Source organism: Acromyrmex echinatior, chromosome 7 (genome assembly GCF_024713525.1).
Source record: "Acromyrmex echinatior isolate Ae372 chromosome 7, ASM2471352v2, whole genome shotgun sequence".
Classification (NCBI taxonomy): Eukaryota; Metazoa; Arthropoda; class Insecta; order Hymenoptera; family Formicidae; genus Acromyrmex; species Acromyrmex echinatior.
The window spans coordinates 7,638,610-7,664,396 of record NC_141858.1 but is presented as its reverse complement, the minus strand read 5'-3'; the positions used below and the strand labels follow the sequence as shown (position 1 = coordinate 7,664,396).

At 32.0% G+C, this 25,787-nt stretch overlaps 1 protein-coding gene across 11 annotated transcripts in view; it reads left to right on the top strand.

Annotated features, from left to right (window-relative positions):
- The window catches only part of LOC105153659 (A-type potassium channel modulatory protein DPP6), a 635,032-nt gene that overhangs the window by 161,420 nt on the left and 447,825 nt on the right, over positions 1-25,787 (top strand). For 6 of the 11 annotated variants that reach the window (XM_087408058.1, XM_087408062.1, XM_087408063.1 and 3 more), the window contains one exon: positions 15,481-15,543. The exons of the other annotated variants lie outside the window; for them this stretch is intronic. In XM_087408058.1, the coding sequence (XP_087264184.1) occupies positions 15,481-15,543 (63 nt within the window). The remainder of the gene's footprint in view (positions 1-15,480; positions 15,544-25,787) is intronic. 11 annotated transcript variants of the gene reach the window in all.

The window sequence follows — 25,787 nt, the reverse complement described above, 5'->3', positions numbered from 1 at the left end:
TACAGATAATGAGCCTGAAATGCTGAGGACGCCTTGGAGGCTTTGAAACTTTTGAATCTATCATTGACGTCTTCGTAGAGGCTCGCAACGCCAGTTGAGATTTCGCGCTCGGACAGCTCCTCGTGTTCGCCATTAATTTCTTTGTCCGAAGGTTTCGCCGATTTTCGCGATTGGAGTCTGAAGTTTCCCTCCTACCTCCGTGTCGTGAAATATGCAGCCCGGGGCAAGTACGTGCCAAAACTTCTTTGTTTTGCGCTAGTTAAAAGTTGGTGCGAGTCCAGAGATAAGAGGATAAAAAGGGGTTGGGCGGCTGCAATGTGAGGATGAGAATGGAATTCACGGGGAGAGGGAAACGCGACAAGAGAATTCGGATACCGGAGTACGATACGGTTGAAGAAGAAGGGGCAGAGGAATAGAGGGGGGAGAGGGGGGAGGGGAGGGGAAGGGGAGTTAGTTGCGCGCCTGAGAGTATTATTTTTATCTCCCGTGAGACCTCATCTTTTCTTTTCTCGTACCTATTTTCTGGAGCGAGAAGCCGTCGCGAGCCAGCCAAGTGCCACCCCCGTGAGAGCAACCCCCGCGGAGAATCGATAGGTTTAAAATGCGAGAGTTATGTGTCGCAATAATTCCCCGGTGCAATGACTTAAGCATAACGAGCAGCCGCGCCGCCCTTTACGCCCTCGTGGTTTTATCTAGTTGCTTCCGCAGTTCTCGAGGGTGTAACCGAGGTTGCGGCGCGCGGTTCGTCGTTGCGCATCGCTTGTTCGCGATTTGAGCACGCAAGCTTGCTTGCTTGCTCACCGTATATACAGGGTGCTTGGTAAGTAATGATAAAACTCTCGTATAGAGACTAAACTGAGTCGAAAAGTCCTTTACCATTTTACAATTTTCACAATAGTTAACAAGATATTAATTATTAAAAAATACCGTCGAATATTGATTTTCAATAATTTTTTACTTAAGTACTATCAACTTTACAAAACAACATCAAGTAACAAAAATTGTTTATTTTCTTTTCATGGAACTCTGAGAATTTTTTCAGAATTTTTTAGTGCCGCATTTTCTCATGTTGATAAAAATAGTTGTCAATATAAAAAAATGTAGTATTGAAAAATTGATAAAAAATTCTGAAAATATTCTTAGAGCTCTATGAGAAGAAAATAAATAATTTTTTGTTTCTTGCTGTTTTTCTGTAAATTTGATAATACTCGAGTAAAAAATTATTGAAAACCAATATTTGATGTAATTGATTTGAGTAATTGATATCTTGTTAATTATTATGAAAATTGCAAAATGGTAGAAAACTTTTCGACTCAGTTTAGTCCGCTCTACCATCATGCGAGAGATTTATTGTTATTTATCAAACACCCTGTGTGTGCGTGCGTGCGTGCGCGCGCGCGCGTGCGTGTGTGTGTGTGTGTGTGTGTGTGTGTGTACATATATACCTATCCTCCATTATTAAATTATGTATCCGTCAACATTACAATTTATTTGCTCAATTATGCATTGTATATTTTTTCTTCCTTCTATTTGTCTATGGGGCTATAATCGTTATATGTTGAATTAAAGATAATGATCCATTATGCGGAGCGTATTTGAAAAAATGAATAAGTAAAAAAATTGAATTGCTGCAGAATCTGCAAAGTTTGGCTATAGAATTGTGATTTAATAAAAACGTATTTCATTGTTCGCAACTATTGTATCTTTCATCCGTAGTAGCTTCGATTTTATTCCATTGTAGTGTATAAATGTTTTCGATTTTATATCCTATCATCATTACAGTCCAGCGTTCGTAACATTTAGCTAAAAGTTTGCATTATCTCCTTCGAGCTTTTAATTTCCAGGCATATTAGACGTCGCGATGAGATTCACTGAAGAGAGAAATCGAAAAACAGAATTCCGTTCTGTGAATTCTTTATAATGAGAAGTTACCGTCGTCGTATGGTTGTTGATGCCAAATATTTTTCTGGTATTCTACGTCTACGAAATACTAGCTCAAGTTCTCAACGATAAAACTTTGTTATCGAGTCACTCTTTCATGTAGAATTTTAGATGTACCAGAGTAGCGCAATCCTTTTATCTCATTGTCAGCTGAATGTCGACAACTTTCTCATTGATTATTTCGACCGCTATTTTTAACTATCGTTCAATAAGAAAATAATAAATAAGCTTAGTAAATAATAAGTAAGTTTACTAAATAAGACAATAAATAAGTAAATAAGCTTAGTAATTCTTTAATATGATACGGTTGTTAGGTTAAACATGGCGGACATTTGCGTTACTCTCGTCTAGAGTAAAGTCTCTAGTGTAAAGAAGCTTGCAGCGAAAAATTTGCTCGATGGAACGTGTCATGCGCTATTTGTCGCGTAACAGACACCACTGTGCCGCGTACTTAACATTTCACAGCGAATAGCTTGCACCTTAATCCTTTCACGTCTCGTCTGGGCTAAGAAACGTTTGTAGTGGTCGGAATATAATTTTGTTTCTTTTTGCGGATGTGAAAGAGAGTTGGAAAAGTTTATGCACGTTTAAAAGAAAAAAGAGCAATATATTGTTTTACATGCGTATATGCATTTGCTTAATTTTTTTTATAGAACAGTAAAACCATTATAGTGGCGTTAAAATACTGTCATATTTTAAGGCAAGAAATATAATGAAATAATGAATTACAACAGTCTTATTCAGAAAAGCTGTAAGATTTTAAAAATAGACTCCTGTCCTCTGAAGATTAAGAGTTATTTGCTTTTTTGTTATTAATAAACTGCAAAGCATTAATAGCTTAGATTTTTTATAATTGCTATTTGAATTTAAAATCATATCGTTATTAACAGTGAAATATTCGATATATCTCGAGATACGAGTGCGTCGTATAATCTGTCGTTTAGATTCTAAATAATAAATTGCCGGAAAAGAGCGGTACTAGTATTCGGCATGCAAGTGCGTCTTTGAAACTTTTACGAGGCATGAAAAATATTTGGTCCGGAAAAGCGAAGGACGTAAACATGCTCCGTTATCTGTCACATTGGTCATGTCTAATGAATGACAAAGTGACTTATAATCGTGATAAAAGTGATCTTTTTTCCGCTCGCAACTATAGTTTGATTTATATATATCCATAAATGCTTTTTATTTTTTACATAACCTTAAGGGATACATACATAATTGAAGAGTTAAGAGAGTAAAATAAACTACACAATTTTCTTATTACAACAAAATCTATAAATAAATTGTTATCAAAAACATTAAAAACTTACACAACAAAAAGTTTCACGAGTTAAAAGGAAGGTATTTGAAAAATCATATCTTATATGTAGTATAATTATATTATTTTATTATATTATAATAAAAAAAAGACTCGTTTTCTTCTTGTTTAAGTTATCATCTTTGCTCCAATGTTATACGACTACCTTAATAAAAAGATAAAAAAATAATAGAAAACATTAAATAAAATTATTACATCAGCTATTTTTATTAGAAAAAGAATTTATTAAAAAATATATAATTTTAGTGATTTAAATATAATTTAGAAATCTCATCCTTTTCTCTCAGGTAATTCGGTATGCTATTGCATCAAGTTTACGTTAAATATTCTGCCAAAATTCTAGTACAGAAATAAGTAATGAAGAATGTTATAAATTCTTACGATTTAACGCTTAGAAGTCCTTTAATAATAGATCTTGCCAGCGGGAGGATCGGTCGATAACTTTCACAGTGGATTTGTCTCGGCACAGCCGATTTCCCGAGTGCATCCCTTACCTCGTTCACGAAGCGTCCAAGCGTGACAACCTTGCATTATGCCGTCGATTTCCATGACCGTAATGTCTCTTAAAGAAAGACCGCCAATCTTCCACAAGAGCGACGCTGGGCGTGTTGTTACTTTCCATATTTTAAGCAAACGTCTCGCGGTCGCGGTTTGGTTGTATCGCGTGTCATCGATTTTGCGTTACCGAATATATGGTGTATTATAAATTTTTCATCTACTAGACCGTTCTTCCTCCGGTGAAATTCACCAGCACGCTAATATGAATATTTTACAGTCAAATATTCGCATATTCGCGCGTTTGCATTTTAAAGTTTAAACATCATGCTTTTGATTTAGTCATTATCTTCACATATCTACATATTTTTTTCCAAAGTTTATTTGTAAAGATACAGTCGAAGAGATTGATAAAAATACGAAATAGAAAAAATTCGCGTATTTGACTTTCGAGATGCTTAGTCTACTCTGTATGCTAATGATGCAGACGCATTTCTCCACCATAAATCTTCGCAAAAAATCGCCATTTAAATAAATTTTGTGGTACTGGTTTTATGTACTGGGGATACACGCATGTATGTGTGATTGATAGTAAGGACACGGTTTGTTGTTTTAGAAAAAATCTCTAGAAGAGAACGAACATTGAAATTGTTAACATAGAAAGTGAATTGTTCAACACGGATGCACAGGATGGACTTTTATTTATTGATCTATACGCAATACCGATGTTCTGGATACCGCACTATCGCAGAGTTAAGTTGTTCATGCGTTTAACGACACGCCGGTGGGGGCATGTCGTGGTTTATTCGTTTATCAGAGAATCGTCGAGTTGGAATAGATTGAACAGGTTTCAAAAATGATTGAGCAACTTCACAATTCCCGAAATAAAATCGTACGCTTTCTCATTTTTACGCGGTAATCCAACTTCCATTGGATTGTTTTTTGGATTCGATAGGAAAAAATTACATTTTAAAAGAAATATAAGAGATAATATGGAAGAAATGGCTACATTTTGTTACCTGTAAATATTTGAAGTATAATATAATTTGTTTAAACGAGCAATTGTTCGAATTCTTTGGTTGATTCGAAGTTGATTCTTCTTTGACGAAAACATCGAAATATTAACCGTTTTTTAATTGCAATTGATTCAAAATCTAGAGGGATTTTCGTGAATTTATTTTTATCGATGCAGATAAATGGAATTATTGTAAACGAGATACAAACACGAACGAGCTTATGTAAATTTGGTTACGCTGCTATATTTGACACTGCATCTGTGTCTACGGTATTGCAAACAAGAATGCAATCAACTTGCGCCGCAAAATCTTTATTATCATAAATTTTCCTTGCTCAAACGCCTTTTGCGCATAACTATTTTGCACAATTTTTCTATATGACGAGATTTCTTGTTTACACAATGTCGCGAAAAATACTATCCGCGCTCGCCGATCGAAACTGCAAATTCATCACGGCCTGTTTTTCTTTGACGTTTCGTCTGAAAAAGAGCAGCACCGATCCGCTGGTTTGATTTTGCTTTATGCTGCATAAAACGAATCGTCCAATATTACCCCTGCGGTGAACTAACTCTAACGATATTTTTTTTCCTGGACTCTGGACAAGGGAATGTTATATCCACGAAGGTTGTTTGCAAAAATAGCCGAATTCGTAATAAACTAGTTTTTATAAAATATTTCCTGAACAAAAGGCACGTTATATTGCATTCATCAAAAATATTAGAATAGATGTTTCGGACATTCTGTACATTTGTCTCGTTAGCTTTCATATAATTTTTTATTTATTTATTGCATTATCGTTATTGAGAATGAAGTTAATATATTAGGTGTTGGAATTAATTCGTAGCGTTTTTTAATGAAAGAATGTTATTTATTTCACATGAGCATTAAAAAATACATTAATGAAAGTACTTCCCATCACTTGTAAAACGTTACGAATTAATTCCAACACCTAATATTTCTATACAAAATTGAGAGTTTAATGTATAATATTAAAACAAATTGAATAAGTATTTAAAAAGTTTATAACTATTGAAATAAATATTATTATTGTACTTTTCATACATTCAGTCAACGTAATATTTTTTAATTTATAATTTTTATTTTAAAGTAATTACTTTAAATATGAAGCGCTACTATGGTAGCGGTCTGAATGTTAAGATGTTGAACTATTATATATATTCATTTAAACGAATTAATTTCAGAAATGATAACTGCCGATATGGTTGTCGGACTTTCAATGCAATCAATCTGACATATTAATAATCCTCCCAAAGGTCTTGGTAGTCTAAAGGCTTAGGACGCTCGCACGGAATGCAAGAGATCTGGGTTCGACTCTCGGCCGAGGCAATATTTTTTCGCAATAAGTTTATTACAGTTTTTTAAGATTAATTTGGAAAAGTTGGGGGGATTATTAATATTTTAGATCGGCACGCACTCAGAATCATTCATTTCTGAAATTAATTCATTTATATGAATATATATAATAGTTCTTAACATTCAGACTGTAGTGGCGCTCCGTATTTAAAGTACTTAACATGAACGATTTTGTTTCCAATCTTATTGTTTATTTAATTGTGTTAATGTCGATATTGTCTTTATTATTTTAATAAAGATATTGTCGTCAATTTTCGCTGGAATGCACGTAGGACAATAAACAGCTTTCCAAGTTGTTTTCTTCATGCACTGATGTATTAGAATAGACATTCGTGTATCTCTTTTTATCAGAATATACATGTCGCGGAAGCGAGCAAATCGTGTCGGTGTCGTTCGAAGAATGATTCTTTCGTAGTTGGAATGTGAAATGTCGTGGTTGAAATGTGTTGTCGACGCACGTCGACATTTTTCTCTCTCCGTGATGTAATGCATTATGTATACATACACTCACATATATATATATATATATATATATATATACGTATATATTTTATGCAGTTCATAGTAAATCATGAGCCCAACTGCGAAGGGGTATGCTAATACTAAAGAGCAAAAAAGTGCTGACTGAGGCCGCGAGGCCAAAGAATTTTACGAGAAATATCAGCGAGAAGTTAGAGCGCTCGACAAAGCCAGCCATATTCTTTATTCTGACGTGCCTCGTCTTGGGTTAACTGAGCATTTGCAACACTAGCTCTTCAAAAATATTGCCATCACTAGCGTGGAGCTTATGTCATAAACTGTCTAAATAAAAACAACATTCACCAACGTTTAATCCTTTCTTTTGTTTGAATGTGATAAAAAACACAATTAATTTTCTAACTTCAATATTTGCGAAAAATATGATTATATTAAAAAAATATTTTGTTGGAAAAATTTATGTAAAAAGGTCAACGTCGTAAAAAGCTGCGTTTTTGCTGCTTGAGAAAAGTGATGCGAGGATCCTCGTGTTCTTTCCGCAAATAAGTGATTTATTATTCACGAAGGTAGACTTTTGAGACCCCATAATTCTCTCACGTCGAAGTATCTTCGATCGAATATGCCATATTTAAGGTTCCGACAAAAATATGTTCTTCCGTTTTACTCTCATTACTATACTTTAAAGCCTTAAAGGATGCATCCCTGAAACCCGTGCTTGTGTCTTTCGTTTCTCTGGGGTGAGGGACGGCAAGTCGATGGTCGGATAAACGGCAGAGAACCGTCGAGACCGCACGCCGCTTAAAATTACGGACAGCGGAAGTTGGGTGAAAGTTGACCGAAGTTGGCTCATTCCGCGCATGACTAACTGCTCGTTCGTGTATCTGAGCTTCCGTAAACTCTACGGATACCTGGTGCACCGCCGGCTCTTCTCGGGAACAGCCGCTTGGCACATTTTCCGGAGTCGGCGATGTGGCCGTTCACTTCGCATTGCGCACCCTTCGATTCGCTCGTCGCTTCATATTTTCGCGCGTCAACGCTTATTCCGCTATTCGTATTCGTTCAAAGAAGTGACTGCTTCCGTTTCCTAGGATGCTTTTAGGCAACGTAGAGATCTTATAATGGAGTCTAGAACGGAAAGAATGGTTTTGTTGAAGCACCTAAAAATTTTGCTAGATACAGATTTGAATTAAAATAATTTTGTTCTCTCTCGAAATATTATAATTATGTAGGACTCTCAAAAATGATTACTAGAATATCAAACTTTTTGTAGCATTGTTCATCATGTTTGAGATTCTTACGTAATGATTTTGATGATCCGTCAAAATTATTTTCGTATCTGTATCCAGTTAAACGTTTAAATACTTCAGTAAAATTATTCTTTCCACGCGATTTTTTTAAAATATCTCACATACGCGACAGTTATTACAGAATATATCTCGAATCAACATGACTGTTCTTTTATTCTTTAATTTTGTTTATTTTAAATCCTTTAATTTAGTTTATTTTAAATTGTGACGACCAAAGATCGATTCTCATTAATTGATGATACACACACACACACACACACACACACACACACACACACACACACACACACACACACACACACACACACACACACACATACACTTTATGATGTAAGATTATGGCGGCTATGTGCTTGAGATGGACAATCATATTCCACTCAGCTATGCTGTTTGGTACAACATTTAAGATATTAATGATGGAGTTCCTTATTGTATGACAGTTATAATGACATAACGAAATACGTTTTCCACGATATTAGGTTCAAGTTTTTATTATTTATTAAATTTTCAGCTGTCTCAAAAGAGAGCCAAACGTCCTAAACATTTTCACAAATGTTAACATAATCGCTCGTGACCAGGCTCTGGTGTCTCTAAAACGATGTTAATAATTTACTTTTTCAAAAATAATCGTTACTGTTAAATCCATAGTGTTAAATTTAACCTAATTTGACTCGCTTCTGCTCCCATTCAATATATCATTATTTTATACTAAAACAATAGAGTTAAACAGTTCAAATTGGATTAAATTTGATGCTATATAGTGTCAAATTTAACCCAATTTAAACTGTTTAATTCTATAGTTTTAATGTAAAATAACGATATATTGAATAGGAGCAGTGGCGATTCAAATTAGATTAAATTTGACACTATGATTTAACAGTGCAATTGGATATTTTATTAAAACTTTTTTAACAAAATCTATTTTTTTATATCTTTAGGTTTAATATTTCTTATTCGATAAGATAACTTATACTTTACTAGAGAAAAAATATACTTATTCTACTAAGTTGGTTTTAAGTGTAAAATATCCCGATTATTGATCTGCATTACGCATTTCGTGCCAAACTCTCAACATTTTATCTTAGTGTTTCCGTATTTTTTTTGTTCAATATCTCGCGCAAGCATAATGGATATACTGCATACATCGTCAAAGAATTTAGGTAAAAATGACAAATACGCGAAATGATATGCAAATGCAGGTAAGAAAGACGAATCCCGTCGCTCTCAACGTCGTCTGTGTCGTTCTCGTTTCGTCGTCGTCGTCATACCTCCAGCATTTTTCAAACAAGTCACGAAAAAATTGCGATGGTGTCTCTCTCATCTATGACTTTTCCATTAAAGTTGCATCATCAAAATCAGCGTGACGTCTGCACTTTCATTGTTCACTCGGCACTCCACTTGGACGAGTGAGAAAATCAGCTTATCCAATTTTCTGCGGCGGAAACACGCCAAGAGAAAAATCTTGTAATCGCGTCTCGCATCATATACGTCCGGCGGGTTTCCGTTAAAAACGGTGCGCGATGTAGGTATCAGTCATGTTGAAAGCGTGGAAAGCACAAAGATACGCCAAGATACACATGAGTGTGAGCGTAAACGTAACTTTTCTTAACTGGAACTTTTTTTTAATGGACTCTACCCAATTTCGCTAAAATGTCTGCAAACGTGATACTCACATAAAGACGAAATTGGCTTTATCTTTGTAGAACGGTGATAGATGCTTGTATACCTTTGTGATATGAAAAGTTGATAAAAGGCAAGAGACAAGATGCAGTTTTGCTTTTCAGACGGTTACTTTTAAAAACACATATTTCTTTAATATTTTTATAAAAACATAATGCATAGGAAGAACGCGGAGAGATTTTATTAATATGATATGACGAGACATGCAGAATTTTTAAATAGTTCTTAATCAAGATCTCTCTTTGCATTGCACGATAATTTACTGAATAATTTATTGAACTAGTTCGACAAAAGTTATTTAAACAAGAAGTATGAAGATTTCAAATTTTTTTACATACGTGTGGCTTTGGCTAAAAAGGAAAAGTAATGAGAAGATTTTTTTTAAATTAAATTAGAAATGATAGAATGAAATGAAGAACAGAAAGTAAAATAAAAGAAAGAGCTGATATCTTAAGGAGATCCTAAAGACGATTAATTGTAATGTAAGTAGGATTATTAGCTTTCTACAATAAGCTATAACCTAAATTTTAAGTCCTAAGCCGTAAAAAATTGATCAATCACAATCAGATGTGAGAAGAATAATCGTTTATGATTAGTCAATTTCTTATGGCTTAAGACTTAAGCCATAATCAATATCTCATGCATATATATATATATATATATATATATATATATATATATATATATATACAAATTGTCATATAACGATAATGTTTTAATTAGACGTTTAAATTCAATTCTAAGAAATCGACATTGTTTCTTTATGCAAACTACTAGTCTGTAAACTGTACTATTTCAGAAATACGGATTGTTACAGTTTTTTATATGAAGCAAATGTCACGATGTGACAGCTTTAGAACATCATATTGGACTATGAAATGCTAAAGATTTCAATTTCGAAATTTTTTTGTCATTCTGGGCATAAACTTTACCTCACAGACTCGTATTAACGCGTATATTTTAATCCTGGAGAAGAATTTTTGAATCTGTAAAGGAGAAAAAAAGTAACTAATATATTAAGATAAAAACCGGATAGAAACACGAAATCAACAATTACTTTAGATAATTAATATTAATTTATTTAATATTAGGTGTTGGAATTAATTCGTAGCGTTTTACAAGTGATGGGAAGTACTTTCATTAATGTATTTTTTAATGCTCATGTGAAATAAATAACATTCTTTCATTAAAAACGCTACGAATTAATTCCAACACCTAATAATATATATAATTATTGAGTAAAAAACATACGTGTTTCTACTTTACGGAGTCTCCCTCAGTGTTTAATTAAAAACACATACAATTCTATTGAGTATCTATAAGAATTTGTAAAAGACCATAACAAAATCTTTTTTCACCTTCAAGACGCAATAAATATTAGTTATATATCAAGCTTTTTCGATAAATCCCTCCATTTATGTGAGTAAGTACTTCATGTTATGTGTTTATAACAAATTAATTCTTCAATATTTCGTTGTTTGGCGAGGAAAAAAGTAATAATTGTTATACAAAAATTATATGATTTAGTCGGTAATACGGATGGCTTTAGGATCCCCTTAAAAGATTGATATTACTATTTTTAATAGTTTTATTAAAAAATGATTCTCTCTCTCTAACAAGATATCAGTATTTTTCAGAAATGATAATACACGTAAATACGTTTTGAATGCATTGATTATAATATAATAATTTATTCTAATATAATAATTTATTCGTCTAAATGACAATTACAATTCTTGTCCTTTAATTAAGCTAACTAATAAGTCTTAGAGAAGATTATGCTTTGTTATCAAAACAAAAACATGGTCAACGATGTAGTGAGTAGGAAACAACGGAAAACACACAAGCGTATTTACGTACACGGATTAATTAAAATAGAATTATGATACGGACGACACGACGCTCTCCTTAAAACCGCTTTCGAGGAAGCTGTTTCTCGAGTAAATCCCTATTAAAGTTAATATATATGTATGTATTAGGTGCGCAACTAAGTTCTCGCTGTTATTTTGATGCATTTTCATCAAAATAACAGCGAGAACTTAGTTGCGCACCTAATATATGTCGTATATGCAGTACTTTGCGAAAATATATATATATATATATATATATATATATACATATATTTACACATATCTTGCTATCGTAAAACAGTAAATTATGTACGCTATAAATTTTTGCAAATAATCACTTGTCATATGGAAACATATCGCTCATTTTTAAAATTTCAAGGATATCAAATATATTATTTCTAAATTTTGCATTTTTTAAACATTTTTTTACTTTAAGAATGTGTTAACAAGAATATTAAAAAGTTTTATGAATAAAATGTTTACAGCTGAAATCAAATAATTATGAATAAATTATAATGATTAGAATAAATAGTTTATATAATTGATTTTTAAATAATAATTACTCGTAGAGCTACGGAGCAAGAAGAGCAAGAAATTAATGGTTGCGTATGTGAACTAGATAAAAGTTGCTGTTGAGAGCTTGCATAATTGCGAGGTTCAAGAATACCGCGAATTGTGCATTATCTGAAGCTCTCGATAGGTAATATTAAGATGTGATTTATCTTGATCTTGTCTGGAGTTGCAGGACGCAATTAATCCGCGGGTAGCTCACAGCCATAGAATGACCCTTTGTGTTCTCCAGTAATTAAAATGCCATCGGCTTTATTACGTAATGTGTGGCGCAATTAAGTCATGCGGTGCCGGGCGCGAATAGAGCACAATGATTCGTCGGGGCACAATGGCGATGTGACCCGATTCCACGAAAATTTCTCCCTTGCAAATGTAGATCGTATAAAATAACATGGGAAATGTCTTGAGGATTATGCTGCGCGTGCGGCTTAACTGACTATTTAATACAAAAGGTGTAGAACATGTGCAGAATGTGAGCATTTGCGTACGTGTACAGGAGATTGGAGGCGTAGTAAACCACACTTTGAATTGTCACAGTTTGAAACCACTCTGTGAATCAATTTGAATTCTATTGTCTATAATTGAGAAGATTAAGATATAATTGAAACAAGAGACGAGCGGAGAAATAAATTGTCGCATAAAATATATAAAGTAAATAACAACCGGAAAATGTCGTGAAAGTTGCATAAAATTCGAAGATCGATGAGCTTTAATTTAACGCAAGTACAGATGATGCCGTGCTAACAAAAAATCGCGCGCTTAGAAAAAGTCTCGTAAAGTCTCGGAACACGCTGTGATCATCGCATTATAGCTGAGGCTTTTGCAAAGTTAATGGCATCGGCTGCTGCTGCAATTGTTATTTAAAAAAAAATTCCCAGACATTTATGTAATCACGTACCTCACACCGTCGCGCCATAAAGCGCGCGCGGTGCCTGCGATTCCCTGCAGTGATTAAGGCCTGATTTATATCTGTCGTTGACGTAGCCGCAATTAAACCAGAAAACAGAAACGGAGGCACCGGACGACAATTGCGGGGCTCGTTCATCACGCGAGGCTCGTTTCGCCAAAACGCAATAATTAGTAGAACGTACGTCAGGAGTCCTTACTGACTACGACGATACATCTTGTCGTATTCTTCGTTAGTGCCTGACATAGATTTAATTAATTTCCGGCTTTCTAGAAAGAGCACTTAGAAAAGCAAATACAAATAGAAAAAATTTAGTGGGAGAGAAGGAGAGATGCTCGCAATTGAATCATGTTTAGTGCAATTATGTACGTTTCCACATAGAATGTACCTCTTTGATGCGTTAACACACAATTATTTCTACTCGCTTAAATTGGGAAATTATAAACGTCAATTTATGTAGAACAGACACAAAAATGTATATTTATCATGTATGTATTAGTTTATGAAAAAGACGATTTGACTAAAGTGTATACAAAAAAATTTAGCTAGATTATAGATTTGAAAATAATTTTGTTGGACTATCAAGATGATTAGATACGTAAAGATCTCAAGCAATGCTGAAAAAAGTTTTGACATTTTAGCATCATTTTGAGCGCCTTATATAATTAGTTTGATACCTCAACAAAATTATTTTTAGATCTAGTTAAATTTTTTTAGATATTTCAGCAAACCATCCTTTTTGTGTTATCAAATGTTGTGAGTGTAATTAGAGGCTAATATTTATGTGAACCTGTTAACCCATTATTATAACGTAGGAGAATCACGCATACTCAGAGATTAATTACGAAACTTTGATGTAGTAACACCGCGTTTTTTATACGGACTGACCAAAAGAACCGAGAGATTCAGGTAAGAAGGATAGAGCAATGAAGAATAACCCTGCTACACGTCGCCAAATCAGGAGATCAGGAACCAATCAGTCGCGATTGGTTGCACGGTTGGCCGCGGGCGGTATTCCCGGATGATCGGAACCACGTGCCAAATTGCAAATCGATATCTCAATTTGCCTCAGCGTCAGACGCAGGTAGACAAATACCCTCCTAGGATCCTTTTCCCTGAAGAGAATATCTCAGTATGCAGCATGCGTCGCTGTCAAAGTTTCGTTATGTCAGGGGTGCACAGTGTACATACACGTTCGGTGTTATTTTTACTGTCTGCCTCCTGCCGATCCCATTTATTTTAAATGGAGACAATGAAAACATCGTTTTCGATTCTCGTGTATTGCTATGATAATGCGACATTACATATTTTTACGGAATCTAGTCAACTTGAATTTAATTTAATAAACAAGCAAAATTATCATTTTTACAAGTATATTAAATAATTTTCGTGTAAATAATTTCTCTTCAAACTTTATTTGAAACTAAACGAAATTTTATTGTTTGCTTTTTTCCAATATAATTCAAGTAAAATCCTTTAATTGTGTATAATGCGAAAATTAATTAATTAATTAATTTTTCGATGTTTATCGAGAAAAAGTTAATTTCAAGTTGATCGAAACATTTATAAATAAATGATGATTTGTGAGAATGGAAATTTAATATTATGACTGTTATTATAAATTAATTAATAACAGAAGATCATCTCTGATAAAGTGGCCTTATGAAATGTTTTACTTATTTTTGTGTTTGCTAATTCGAAGCTGAATTTTCATCGAGAAATAACACCTCGTGTTATTAGCGCCGGTCACGTTTCAGGAGTTCATTTCGAGAAAATACGTAGCGAAGCGCAGAAAGCCGATATCCCCATCGACGTTCGAGGACGTTTCACGGTTTCGCGTCGCAAAGGGGTGACGAGGGTATGGGAGAGGAGATCGCGATGCGCAAATGCAAAACCATCTCTGCGAATTCTATTCAGTGCATCTGAGGAGGAGATGAGAGCGGCAGGTGTGCGAGTCGCGACCGCTTCTCTCGAATATGGATCTTCCCGACGAATTGGTTCACCGCAACAGCCACAACGTCCCCGTGGCTCGCGAGCTAGAACGCCTGGAAGCGCCTTCGTAGCAATCGGTCGAGATGATTGGATCGCCACATTCACCTGATTTTAATGAGACAGTCGGATTGATAGAGGAAGAACGGAATAACTGATATATCAATAATGAGATAAGGGTTGTTTAATATTTTAGATGAATCTGGGAAAAAGTGTTTCATGTTCATACATATGGATAATATTTGTTCATTTCTCTTAATTATCTTAATATTGAATGCGTTTAATCAATGTTAAATAAATTCTTTTCTTCTATTCTATATCAATATATAACGGCATTTGCGTTAACGAAAAGTTTGCATTTTATCTCTCGAGTGTAAAAAAGTTTTATTTGATATTTGATTTAGTTCTATGAAATACGTTAAACAAAATGTTTAACAAAAAATTATATTTAATGCATAATGTTAACAATTATATTTAGCTTTTGTATCGTTCAAATTATTAACTGAATTTTTTATTCTGGTTAATAATGATATTTTTTCTTGTTTTTTTACAGGTAAGTGTCCATACTGTAACTGTAAATCCATATCAAGACAGACAGCAAAGCAGTATATTATTGGTGAGTTGTTCGATTGAATTGAAAAAAGAAAAATATGAAAACGTAATCCGCGAAAATTAGATTGTGCCGGCATAGTTATAAGAATAATCTGTGGCGGAAGAGATAAATAAGTATGACTTGAAATGAAAATAAATCCTATTGTTTTGGCAAAATACTCCTGAGAACAGGAGTCTTCAATCGTTGATTATTCAGCAAATGTTGGTTTTCAACTGAGAGATCTAATTTTCACATTCAACTAATTTCTCAGCCGGTAGATAACATAGTTTCAAGAATGAAATTTGTGGGACTCTCTTCGGAAATGACAATAGACGCGAGACTCATTTCTGAAGTTGCTGTTACGTGAAATTAATTGAATTTGGGCTGGTTGATCGTGTGGAATTAACGATTCTCTTTGCAAAGTTACTTATAATTATAATTCACCCCTTCAGCTTTTTAACTTATTATACTTTCTTTATGAGTAGTCAACTACTTACTGAAACTATCCTTGCTTAACCTACTTATTACCTACTTATTACGTACTTTTTCTCTACTTTTCTGTAGAATAATCGGATAAACATGCAATATTTTAAACGATTTATTACGAGTAAACGCGTACAAATATATTTTATTTCAGAAATATTTTTTAGAAATATTATTTAGAGAAATTTATTAATGTTTATTATATTAAAGTAAATTTTATTAAATATTCTTTTCTTGTTACAGCACAATAATTCCAAGTAAAATCTTAATAACTTTATATTATATCATTATCCATATTAATGTTAATTAATGTAAATTTTATTTCTGCATAATTTTTTATCCATTTGAAATATTAAAGATTACGCAAAAGACGATAAAATCGTGCAAGCACAAGAATTTTACATAGAAATACCGCGAAACTGGAAATCTCTTGACGCAAATCGTCCACCTAATTCCATTCTTCCGCAGACTTGCTACAGCGGAGTTCTATAAAGATCTTTCGCGTATGATATCATTCTGAAATGAGATAAAAAAAGGAGGCAATTTTCTTTTCCGAATCCTTTGGACGATCGGATGCTTTGAAACGATCCTATTTCTTCATCCCGTTTGCCTATCGTACAGTAAGAATATCGCTTTATTTCCGCGACGTTTTAGTAAATCCGAATTACTTCGACAGTCATCTCTATTCCGCGCAGACAGAAATCTAATTTGTATTTCGGTGATAAACAGCCTGGTACACCGGTTTCCAGTAATCAGCAGCACGAGAGCACAAGAAGAGAGGTAGGAGAAGTGGAAATAATCGTTTGAAAGACATGGCACGTGAAACCAGACACCGTGATAATCGCTCGTTTTACATCGTCCTACCGAACAATTAATTATGATCGAAGCCATCTTTACTTTCAGTTTCTTTTGTTTCGGATCTCTCGCAGAGGTTCGCTTCATTATCCTCTGGTCTTTCATCAAACGGGACTTTATCTCGTTTCTGTCGGTTAACTTCAGCGCAGCATCGTGCTATAGAATCTGTAGATTAATAATTATTCGAAAATGGACGAGTAAGAGATTACAGCGTTTGTACAAAATGAGGAAATATTTTGTGGTAAAAATTGTAAAGAAGAAAGGGAAACACACAAATTATATATTTTATGTATAATATATATATATATTAAGTGTTGGAATTAATTCGTAGCGTTTTACAAGTGATGGGAAGTACTTTCATTAATGTATTTTTTAATGCTCATGTGAAATAAATAACATTCTTTCATTAAAAAACGCTACGAATTAATTCCAACACCTAATATATATATATATATATATATATATATATATATATATATTAGATATTATAATAAAATTTATATAAAGATAAATCGTAGATTACAGAAACAAATTTTTTTAAGAGTTGAAATATGTATACGGAGTTATTATGAAAGAGAAAAGTGTACATTTAAATGATGTAAATTAAAAAATTTATAAACACTGTTGGGAAATTTGTATCAATTAACATTTTACTTGTCCCGAACGGTTTACTCAAATTTTTGTGTTTATTTAATAAAAGATAAATATGTTAAAAAATAACACAAATATGTAAAAATTTAATACAAAAAGGAAGGAGGGAGGGAGAGGAGGGAAGGAAAGGAGAGAGAGAGAGGGAGGGGGTGGAGACAATAGAGAAAAAATTCGGTTGAGAATTGAGCAAGTAAGTTTCAGCGATCGAATTTTGACAATTGGAAAAAGTAGATTAGAATCCTTGGTACAGAATAAAACTCAGCCAGATTAGAGAAAAGAGAGAACTTTTGTAAGAAAAAAGAAAATGAATTGAGAGTGACACTGCAGTTCCATATATGATCGATCGATAAAAAGACTGACTGATAGATTTACTACTTTAGACAGTGTTTGCTAGCAGACAGTAGAAATGTGTAGGAAAAAATAAAAATCGGGGAACTGAATTTTAAATTGCAAGCACAGCCAAAAAATTTGGAACGAAAAGTAGAACTGATTTAACATAAAACTAAAATTTCAAATCTTTCTCTTTCTTCTTTTTTTCTTTTTCTTTCTTTTTATATATTAATTTTAATTATGCGAATATAATAAAATATCAATTATTTACATACTTACGATAAAATAAGATTCCTTATATTAAAACAATTAACAAATTAAAAATGGGCCTTTAGGAATCGGCGCTGTAATAATTACGCGTTTATTTCGATTGATTTAAAACAATCCTCTATAAATAATATATTTGTCAAACCTTTCGGCTAACTTCTAATCCTCATCAAACGATTTGAGAATAAAGAATTCTCAAATCGTTTGATACAAGTCTGTGACAAACTGAATTCTCTACCGAAGAATTTGGCAAATGTATTTTATCGATGGACATAATTTATTTACTGTTGACTGAAGTATTCAAATGTTCCTAGCTTATTTTTATCTGGTGAGATACTTATTGACGTTCGAATTTTTTAATATTTTTTTATATTCTTTTATATTTTTTAATATTACGACACTTCACCATTGATAGTTTTTTAATTTTCATTGTATCCGTTATTCTTTATTTGTTAATTTAAGATTGTATCTCTGCGTTGTAGCACTGAAGAAGGCTTTGTAAGCCGAAACGTTTGTTAATATACGTTTGTTAATATTATATTAATTTAAAGTTAATTTAATTATAGCTCGAAATAAGCTATGACATTGTGTTAATTTTCAAGAAAATATACGAGCATTTTTTGCTCTGTATTATTTATACAGGATTGTTTTAGATCAATCAAAATAAACGTATAATTATTACAGCGCCGATTCTTAAAGGCTCATTTGTAATTTGTTAATTGTATCAATTATTTATTATCTCCATATGTATATATGCATGTATGTATTATAATTTTTTATAAATTTTTTATATGGTCAAATTACTAAATTACTAATTTTCTAATAAATTCTTCCAGTTTCCAAAATTTTATTAAAGCATCAACAAATATATTTATTATATTTATTGTATTTATTATATATTTATTATATTATATTAAAAACGGAATATTAATTTAAATAAATAAAACAACAGTAAGGATTATGATAGATAATTACATTTGAATAAAATTGGATTTCTGAATTCGCAAAATTAAAGATTTTTGTGCATTTATAAAAATGATAATATATACATATAAGGTAGTTGGTCCAATAATTGTCACGTTAACCAAAACACTTGACTTTGCAAATTTATATTTAAATTATAATATATTTAATTTATATTTTAATTATTATTTTTCAGATTGAAAAATGAGTGACTGTTATTTTAAGTTATTTTAAATCAATTTTTTGTGATGAATAATAATGTCACTCTAAAATTCTTATATCTATTGTCGTTGTTGATAAAATCTTTCGTAAAAATTAGAAGGCGCAAATGTACGAATTATCGCTATACCGCCATACCATAACAGTTTGCCCAATAATCATCATGGGCATGTCCCACAAATCGTCATACATGTTTAACTATCGCATATACGAACGATGAAATGATTTAGACACATAAATTAATATATATATATATATATATATATATATATATATAATATAAAATATATATAATATATATATTTTCATACAATCAATCAATGATTATTTGAGCAAACACTGGATGACATTGTTCAAATAATTTATTTAAATAAACATATCAAATACGCAAACGTTTCGATTCTGATTTGGATCCTTATTAATGCTCCAAAATTGTTGACAATATGCAATCATCCAAAGATAGTAATGTTAACAATATAATATAATATATTATAGGACCGTATATCTATAGTATGTGTGATAACACAAACTATAGAAATCAAAGCCTTAAACGGTCTAGCTGGTTCTTAATGCTTATATGATTTTTGTGTGAATTTAAATACTATATATGTCCCCAAAAACGTGCGCTGAAATGATTTTTCGGTCTTGAAATTCTAACTCTATTAACTAACTCTATTAACTCTATTAACGCAGTAATATCACGAGTTAAATTACCAATTAAACTAGCAATTTAACAAATTTTTGGTGCTTATTCGTATCTTCGAAACGACCTTAATAATGTTGAATGACATATTAACTGTAAATAATAATTTTTTATTGTGAAAAATATTATCTCAGCTGGGAATCCAGATCTCTTGCATTCCGTGCAAGCGTCTTAAATCTTTAGACTATCGAAGCTTCTGGGGACTACAAACGTAGTATATAAATTCACACAAGAATCATACAAACATTAAAATCTAGCGTTTAAGGCTTTGATTTCTATAGTAATGTAACAAAATATCAACAGCTAATAATATGTCAAGACGAAGAGTCTTGAGGTTCGATGTATGAAAAGCTTTATAACATTGCGATGATCATTATATCAGGAAGTATGATGACATCTTATTACATTACTATCTTTGGATGACTGCATATTGTCAATAATTTTGGAGTACTGATAAGGATCCAAATCAGAATCGAAACGTTTGCGTATTTGATACGTTTATTTGAATAAATTATTTGTACATTGTCACCTAGTGTTTGCTCGAATAGGCATTGATTGATTGTATGGATTTATCTCAACCGAGCCAAATAAGTCTGCATTGGATGCGGTATATACAGCACGGAAGAGATGTTGGAAAAATGATTGGACAGTAGATCTTGATATATACTTAATCTATTAATTATATTAGGTGTTGGAATTAATTCGTAGTGTTTTACAAGTGATGGGAAGTACTTTCATTAATGTATTTTTTAATGCTCATGTGAAATAAATAACATTCTTTCATTAAAAAACGCTACGAATTAATTCCAACACCTAATATATATTTTTATAATTTTATATATTTTATTTTTTTCAGAATTAGGTATCATTATTACAAATTTTCAATAAATATTAATAGCTGTTTCAACAGAAAAGAAGTGTAAAATTAATTTTTATTCGAGTAGTCGATCTCTATTAGTGTGCCGATCTCTGTTCTAGATCTATCAGTTATCGACATAGAAATGATCCAGTGATCGACATTCTTTATTTGCTTGCGTATCTATTTATTAACTCGCCTATGTCTATGACAATTACTGGTCCGTATTATCTAAAATGTCTAAATAATAATAATTATGGATCTAATTTTTTTATTTGGATTTTGAATACATTATTATTCGATTTACAAGAATTTTTTTCGGCCCACCTAGTTCCAATAATCGACATATATGGCGATTACTCGAACGATTACGTGCTTCGGTGAACTAGTGCTTGTTACGTAAAAAAAACTATGAAATTTGTATGAAACAATAATTTGTGATAGTGTACTTAAAACTGCGATCTCGATTTATAACTCGAAGTTCAATTTTATCTCATGCAAGTTGCCAATACTTTAAAATCACACGAGATGTCAAACAATGTCTTTTAATCTCAACAATGAAGCATTTGATCGATATCACGCATAAGCTCGGTTGCTGCACGATTTAATCAATAGTGAATTTATATACTGACGAATTTCATAATGTAACACAACATTGTAAATACTTCCTTCGAATCAATAAAAATATTAGCAAGCCGTACGATCGATAGAAAGCACTAAAATACGTCTTTAATATGTGAACTTGGCGATTACTGGTACTTTGACGATTTCTGGGCCAACTACTTTATATATAAATATTGCATATTATAAAAGCTTTTCTCTTTTATTCTGTTTTACAAAGAATAATAGAAAAATATATAATAACGGAATAAGAAACGTTTGGCACTATTATGTTTAGATTTTAAGAAATTCCAATTTTAGAAATGCGAAAGACTTACAGAGATTACGTTTGCTGCTCATCCTTTGTTCGTTGGTTCAGTGCGCACGAACCTTAAGGCGGTTCGCTCGAACAAAGGGAAAACCCTTGTTTTAGTAGCAACTATAGGTCACTTAGCCTACTAAGCGAGTTTATGCATACGAATTTCTCGCGTCTCGCTAGAGTGGCTTTTGACGACGCAATTTGCAAGAGAAATTGCCGAAGGCTATGAAAATTGGTAAGTATATGCTTTAAAACTGTAACAGCTATCTGAAGGTAAAAAAGAAGTACTGTCAAAGTACTTATAATATAATTATATTATATTATATTTTGAATGTGGAATGCTAGAAGCGCATTACGGACAATAATTGTAACTGTTTTTCCAAAATTATCAATTCCTTAATTTGTTATTATGAATTTTATATATATATATATATATAATTCATAATAACAAATTAAGGAACTGACAATTTTATATATATATATATATATATATATATATATATACATAATTTATAATAACAAATTAAGGAATTTACCGTAATAAAGAAACTGCTACTGCTAAGAAAGAATTTAATCTTATTTATATTACAAAATTGTTAAATAATAATTAAAAAAAAATCATAAAGTTTTTTCCAAATTTTTAAATTTTAATAAAGAGATTAGATATGATATTTGGATATGTCGAACTTAAATGAAAAGCATGCATATATTCGCATTACGTTTGAAATATAATTGTTTGCGTTGGAAAGTTAAACGAATTTAATCGTGTCGATATCTATTATTACAGATCAAAAGCGTGATCTTAGTATTATTTTGTGAAATTTCTTCTCTAAAATTAAATCAACCTACAACATATTTTCATTAAATTGATCACACATGCGTAGCATATGTATACTTTTTTAAAATTGTACGAGAAGTTCCACAAATTTTATTCGAATTTTTATCCGAATGTTTCCGATATAACTATTCCTATGATAAATGGACAACGACACAAATTTTGATTGTAAATATCTTTTTAAAAATACGTAAAAAAATTTTATTATTGGATTATAATTTTAGATAAAATTATATCTATATAGAAATGTACGACATATTGAAAAAAAAATATACCTATATAAATGAATATCTTTTTAATATGTCCATTTATCAATACTTACAATTATATTGATAAAAGAATTTATTTTTTTAACTTGTGTTTTGTATGATTTTCGTAAGCACTACAATTACAACAAATTAAGTTTACACGTTTATTGCAATTAATTTTACAATCGTTTGAATTGTTATATAAATTATTTTTAAATATTGTTATCTGTGAAGCTGTTTTTTCCATTAATAATAGTCCAACTTTTATTTAGAAAATGTCATTTTTCTAAAGTAAAGATATATAAAATAGCACATTGATACTTGATAAGAATAAAGTTTTCGAAACGTCGATAATTTTCTGCAAAGCGGAAAACATTGTTAATGCTCGATTATAAATGTTTCACAAACGCATCGAAAACTTGTAACGAAGTCAACGTAACCCCCGAAGTAACCGGTTAACGTAACTCGCGCGCGTAACAAATGTACATTGGTAAAAGCGTTTAACGAATGTATCGAATAGCTCCGTAACTTTGTCAACCGTGGCAGCGGCAAATATTATCGAATCAACTTCCCGCCATGTTACATCGCACCGAAAAGCCGAGAGGGAAGCGATCATCTCCTGGAAATTTCGAAGGGTGTCGCTATAATTGGTAATCTGTAGTTACACCCTGTCCGGGGAATAGCTGCCAATTAATTAAGCCGCGTATTCATGCCGTAAACTAATGTCGCGACTAATAACTCGTCCCGTCGGAACCATGGCCACACGGTGCGCGTTCATCGGTTTAATTACGCAATCGCGCGATTTATCTCGCTTGACAGATTTTGCAATTTTTTTTCCTTTTAAGTTAAACAACAATTGACAATGTTATGTGTTAGTCTTAAATATTATGAAAATTAATAGAGGAAATGTGGGATTTTCGTACCATGAAAAAACTTGAATATATTTTGATTAAGTGCCTTTTAATAATGATACACTGTAAAAAATTCAAAAAGTATTTGAAACATCTTTTCTTCAAAAATCTTCAAAACAAATGTTTAATAATAATAAATATTTCAATTTTAACATTTTAATATTTTAAATTCAAACACATAATGTTTTGTTTATTGAAAAAGTGTAAAATAAAACATCTTTAAGTGTTTAAAAAAAGGAGAATAAAACATGACAAGATAGAAATATATAATAAGACAAGAATAAAATGTTTTAATGTCTTAAAATTAAACTTTACTTCTTTTTTAAATGTAGTTTATATAAATAATAATATTATGATTTCTACAAATATGATAAAAGATTTAAGAAAATTTAAGATTCGTTATTACAATACATTTATACTTAATCGGTTTTTATCAGTACAATCAATATTATTTTTAGGACTGGAAAGAAGTTTATTATAACTGACAACTATTGGAGAATTATATTATTAAGTAATATCTAATTTAAATGACAATTTTCATTGTTATTATTGTTCTTGTAATCAGTTTGTAATTAAAATAACCGGTGTGGAAAATAGGCATTTAAATATTCAATTAAAATTTACAGCACAATTCAGCATCATAATATGTCATGCTGATACTCATGAATGTTTTATGCAGATAATTAAAGTGGAAATTTTATGGCTGAAAAAGAATATTGCTCCAAATACATAAAAACTAGGGATGCGTCGGATTGTAAAATTACCGGATATCGGATATCCGGACAGAGTAACATCGGATATTCTATATCCGATCCCAGAAAGCAATTTTTTTCGAGTCGGATACTCGACATTTTCCTTATATCCAACCGGATTCCGAGAAAGTGTCTGTTAAAAAAAAAGTCCACAGAGAAAAAGATTATAATTTTGCAACAATTTATAAGATATTATAACATGAATATGCATACTTATTTCTAAAACATTTGCATAAGAAAAAATCAACAATTTAATGATATTAAATTTCAACCGGATATATTCTCGGATATTAATGATATCCGACTATCCGGTTGGATAGTAAAAAAAATGCCGAATAATACCGGATACTTTCCGGATGTCCGATGCATCCCTATTAAATACTCTAAATGATATTCTCTTGTGAAATTTGGTATAAAACTCGAGATATCGCACGTAATCCAATCGATTTGCCGTGGGGATGATTGATTTGCAGCGTTATTTAAGCTTAGCAAACCCACGGAGGCTCAACACTGCGAATACACATACATCACGTAACTCTCACACACTTTTTGGCCTTCGATGACCGCGGAGTCAACGACTCTGCCAGATACGATAATAACAAACATATTTCCATAACGATAGCTGTATTTGTATTCTTAATAACTGGTAGTTTAATTTCCGAGTGTTACAAAGATCGTGTAAATCAACCTTTCCGAGTACCAAACTGAAAAGCTTCGTTTATAACCGCTCGTTTATAACCGTCAGTTAAGCGACTCGCGTAAAATTTGTATGCGACACCACCACGATTATTTGCCGTATCGCAACTTGGTATTTTACGATTTTATTGATTAATCGCAGCTTGGGCTCGTTTTTATTGTCGGCGTCGTAAAAAAGTATCACTATACTTGAAAAAGATCAGCTACTTTTTTTTTGTATTCGGTAACGATGTTTTGAGCAAGCCCACATCATTTTGTATTTATCTCTCTTGTAACGTTAGCATGGCCAAACTTATCAAACGTTTTCAACATAAAACTACACCGCAATGCACGACACGCGTAATGAACAATTTAACAAGGCACGTAATTCATTCGGCGTAGATCTGTAAATTTTATAGTAAGTAATTGGATGAAAGAATTAATGATCATTTCAATTGGCGTGTTTTATTAAATTGACATTTTTACACGCTGCGCTATTGTCGTGACTGAACTTTTCAAACGCGTTGTAAATATTTGCATTGTTTGTGTTTCCTGACACGTGAATTGCGCAATTGCGCAATCGGACGCAAATATGTTTGCA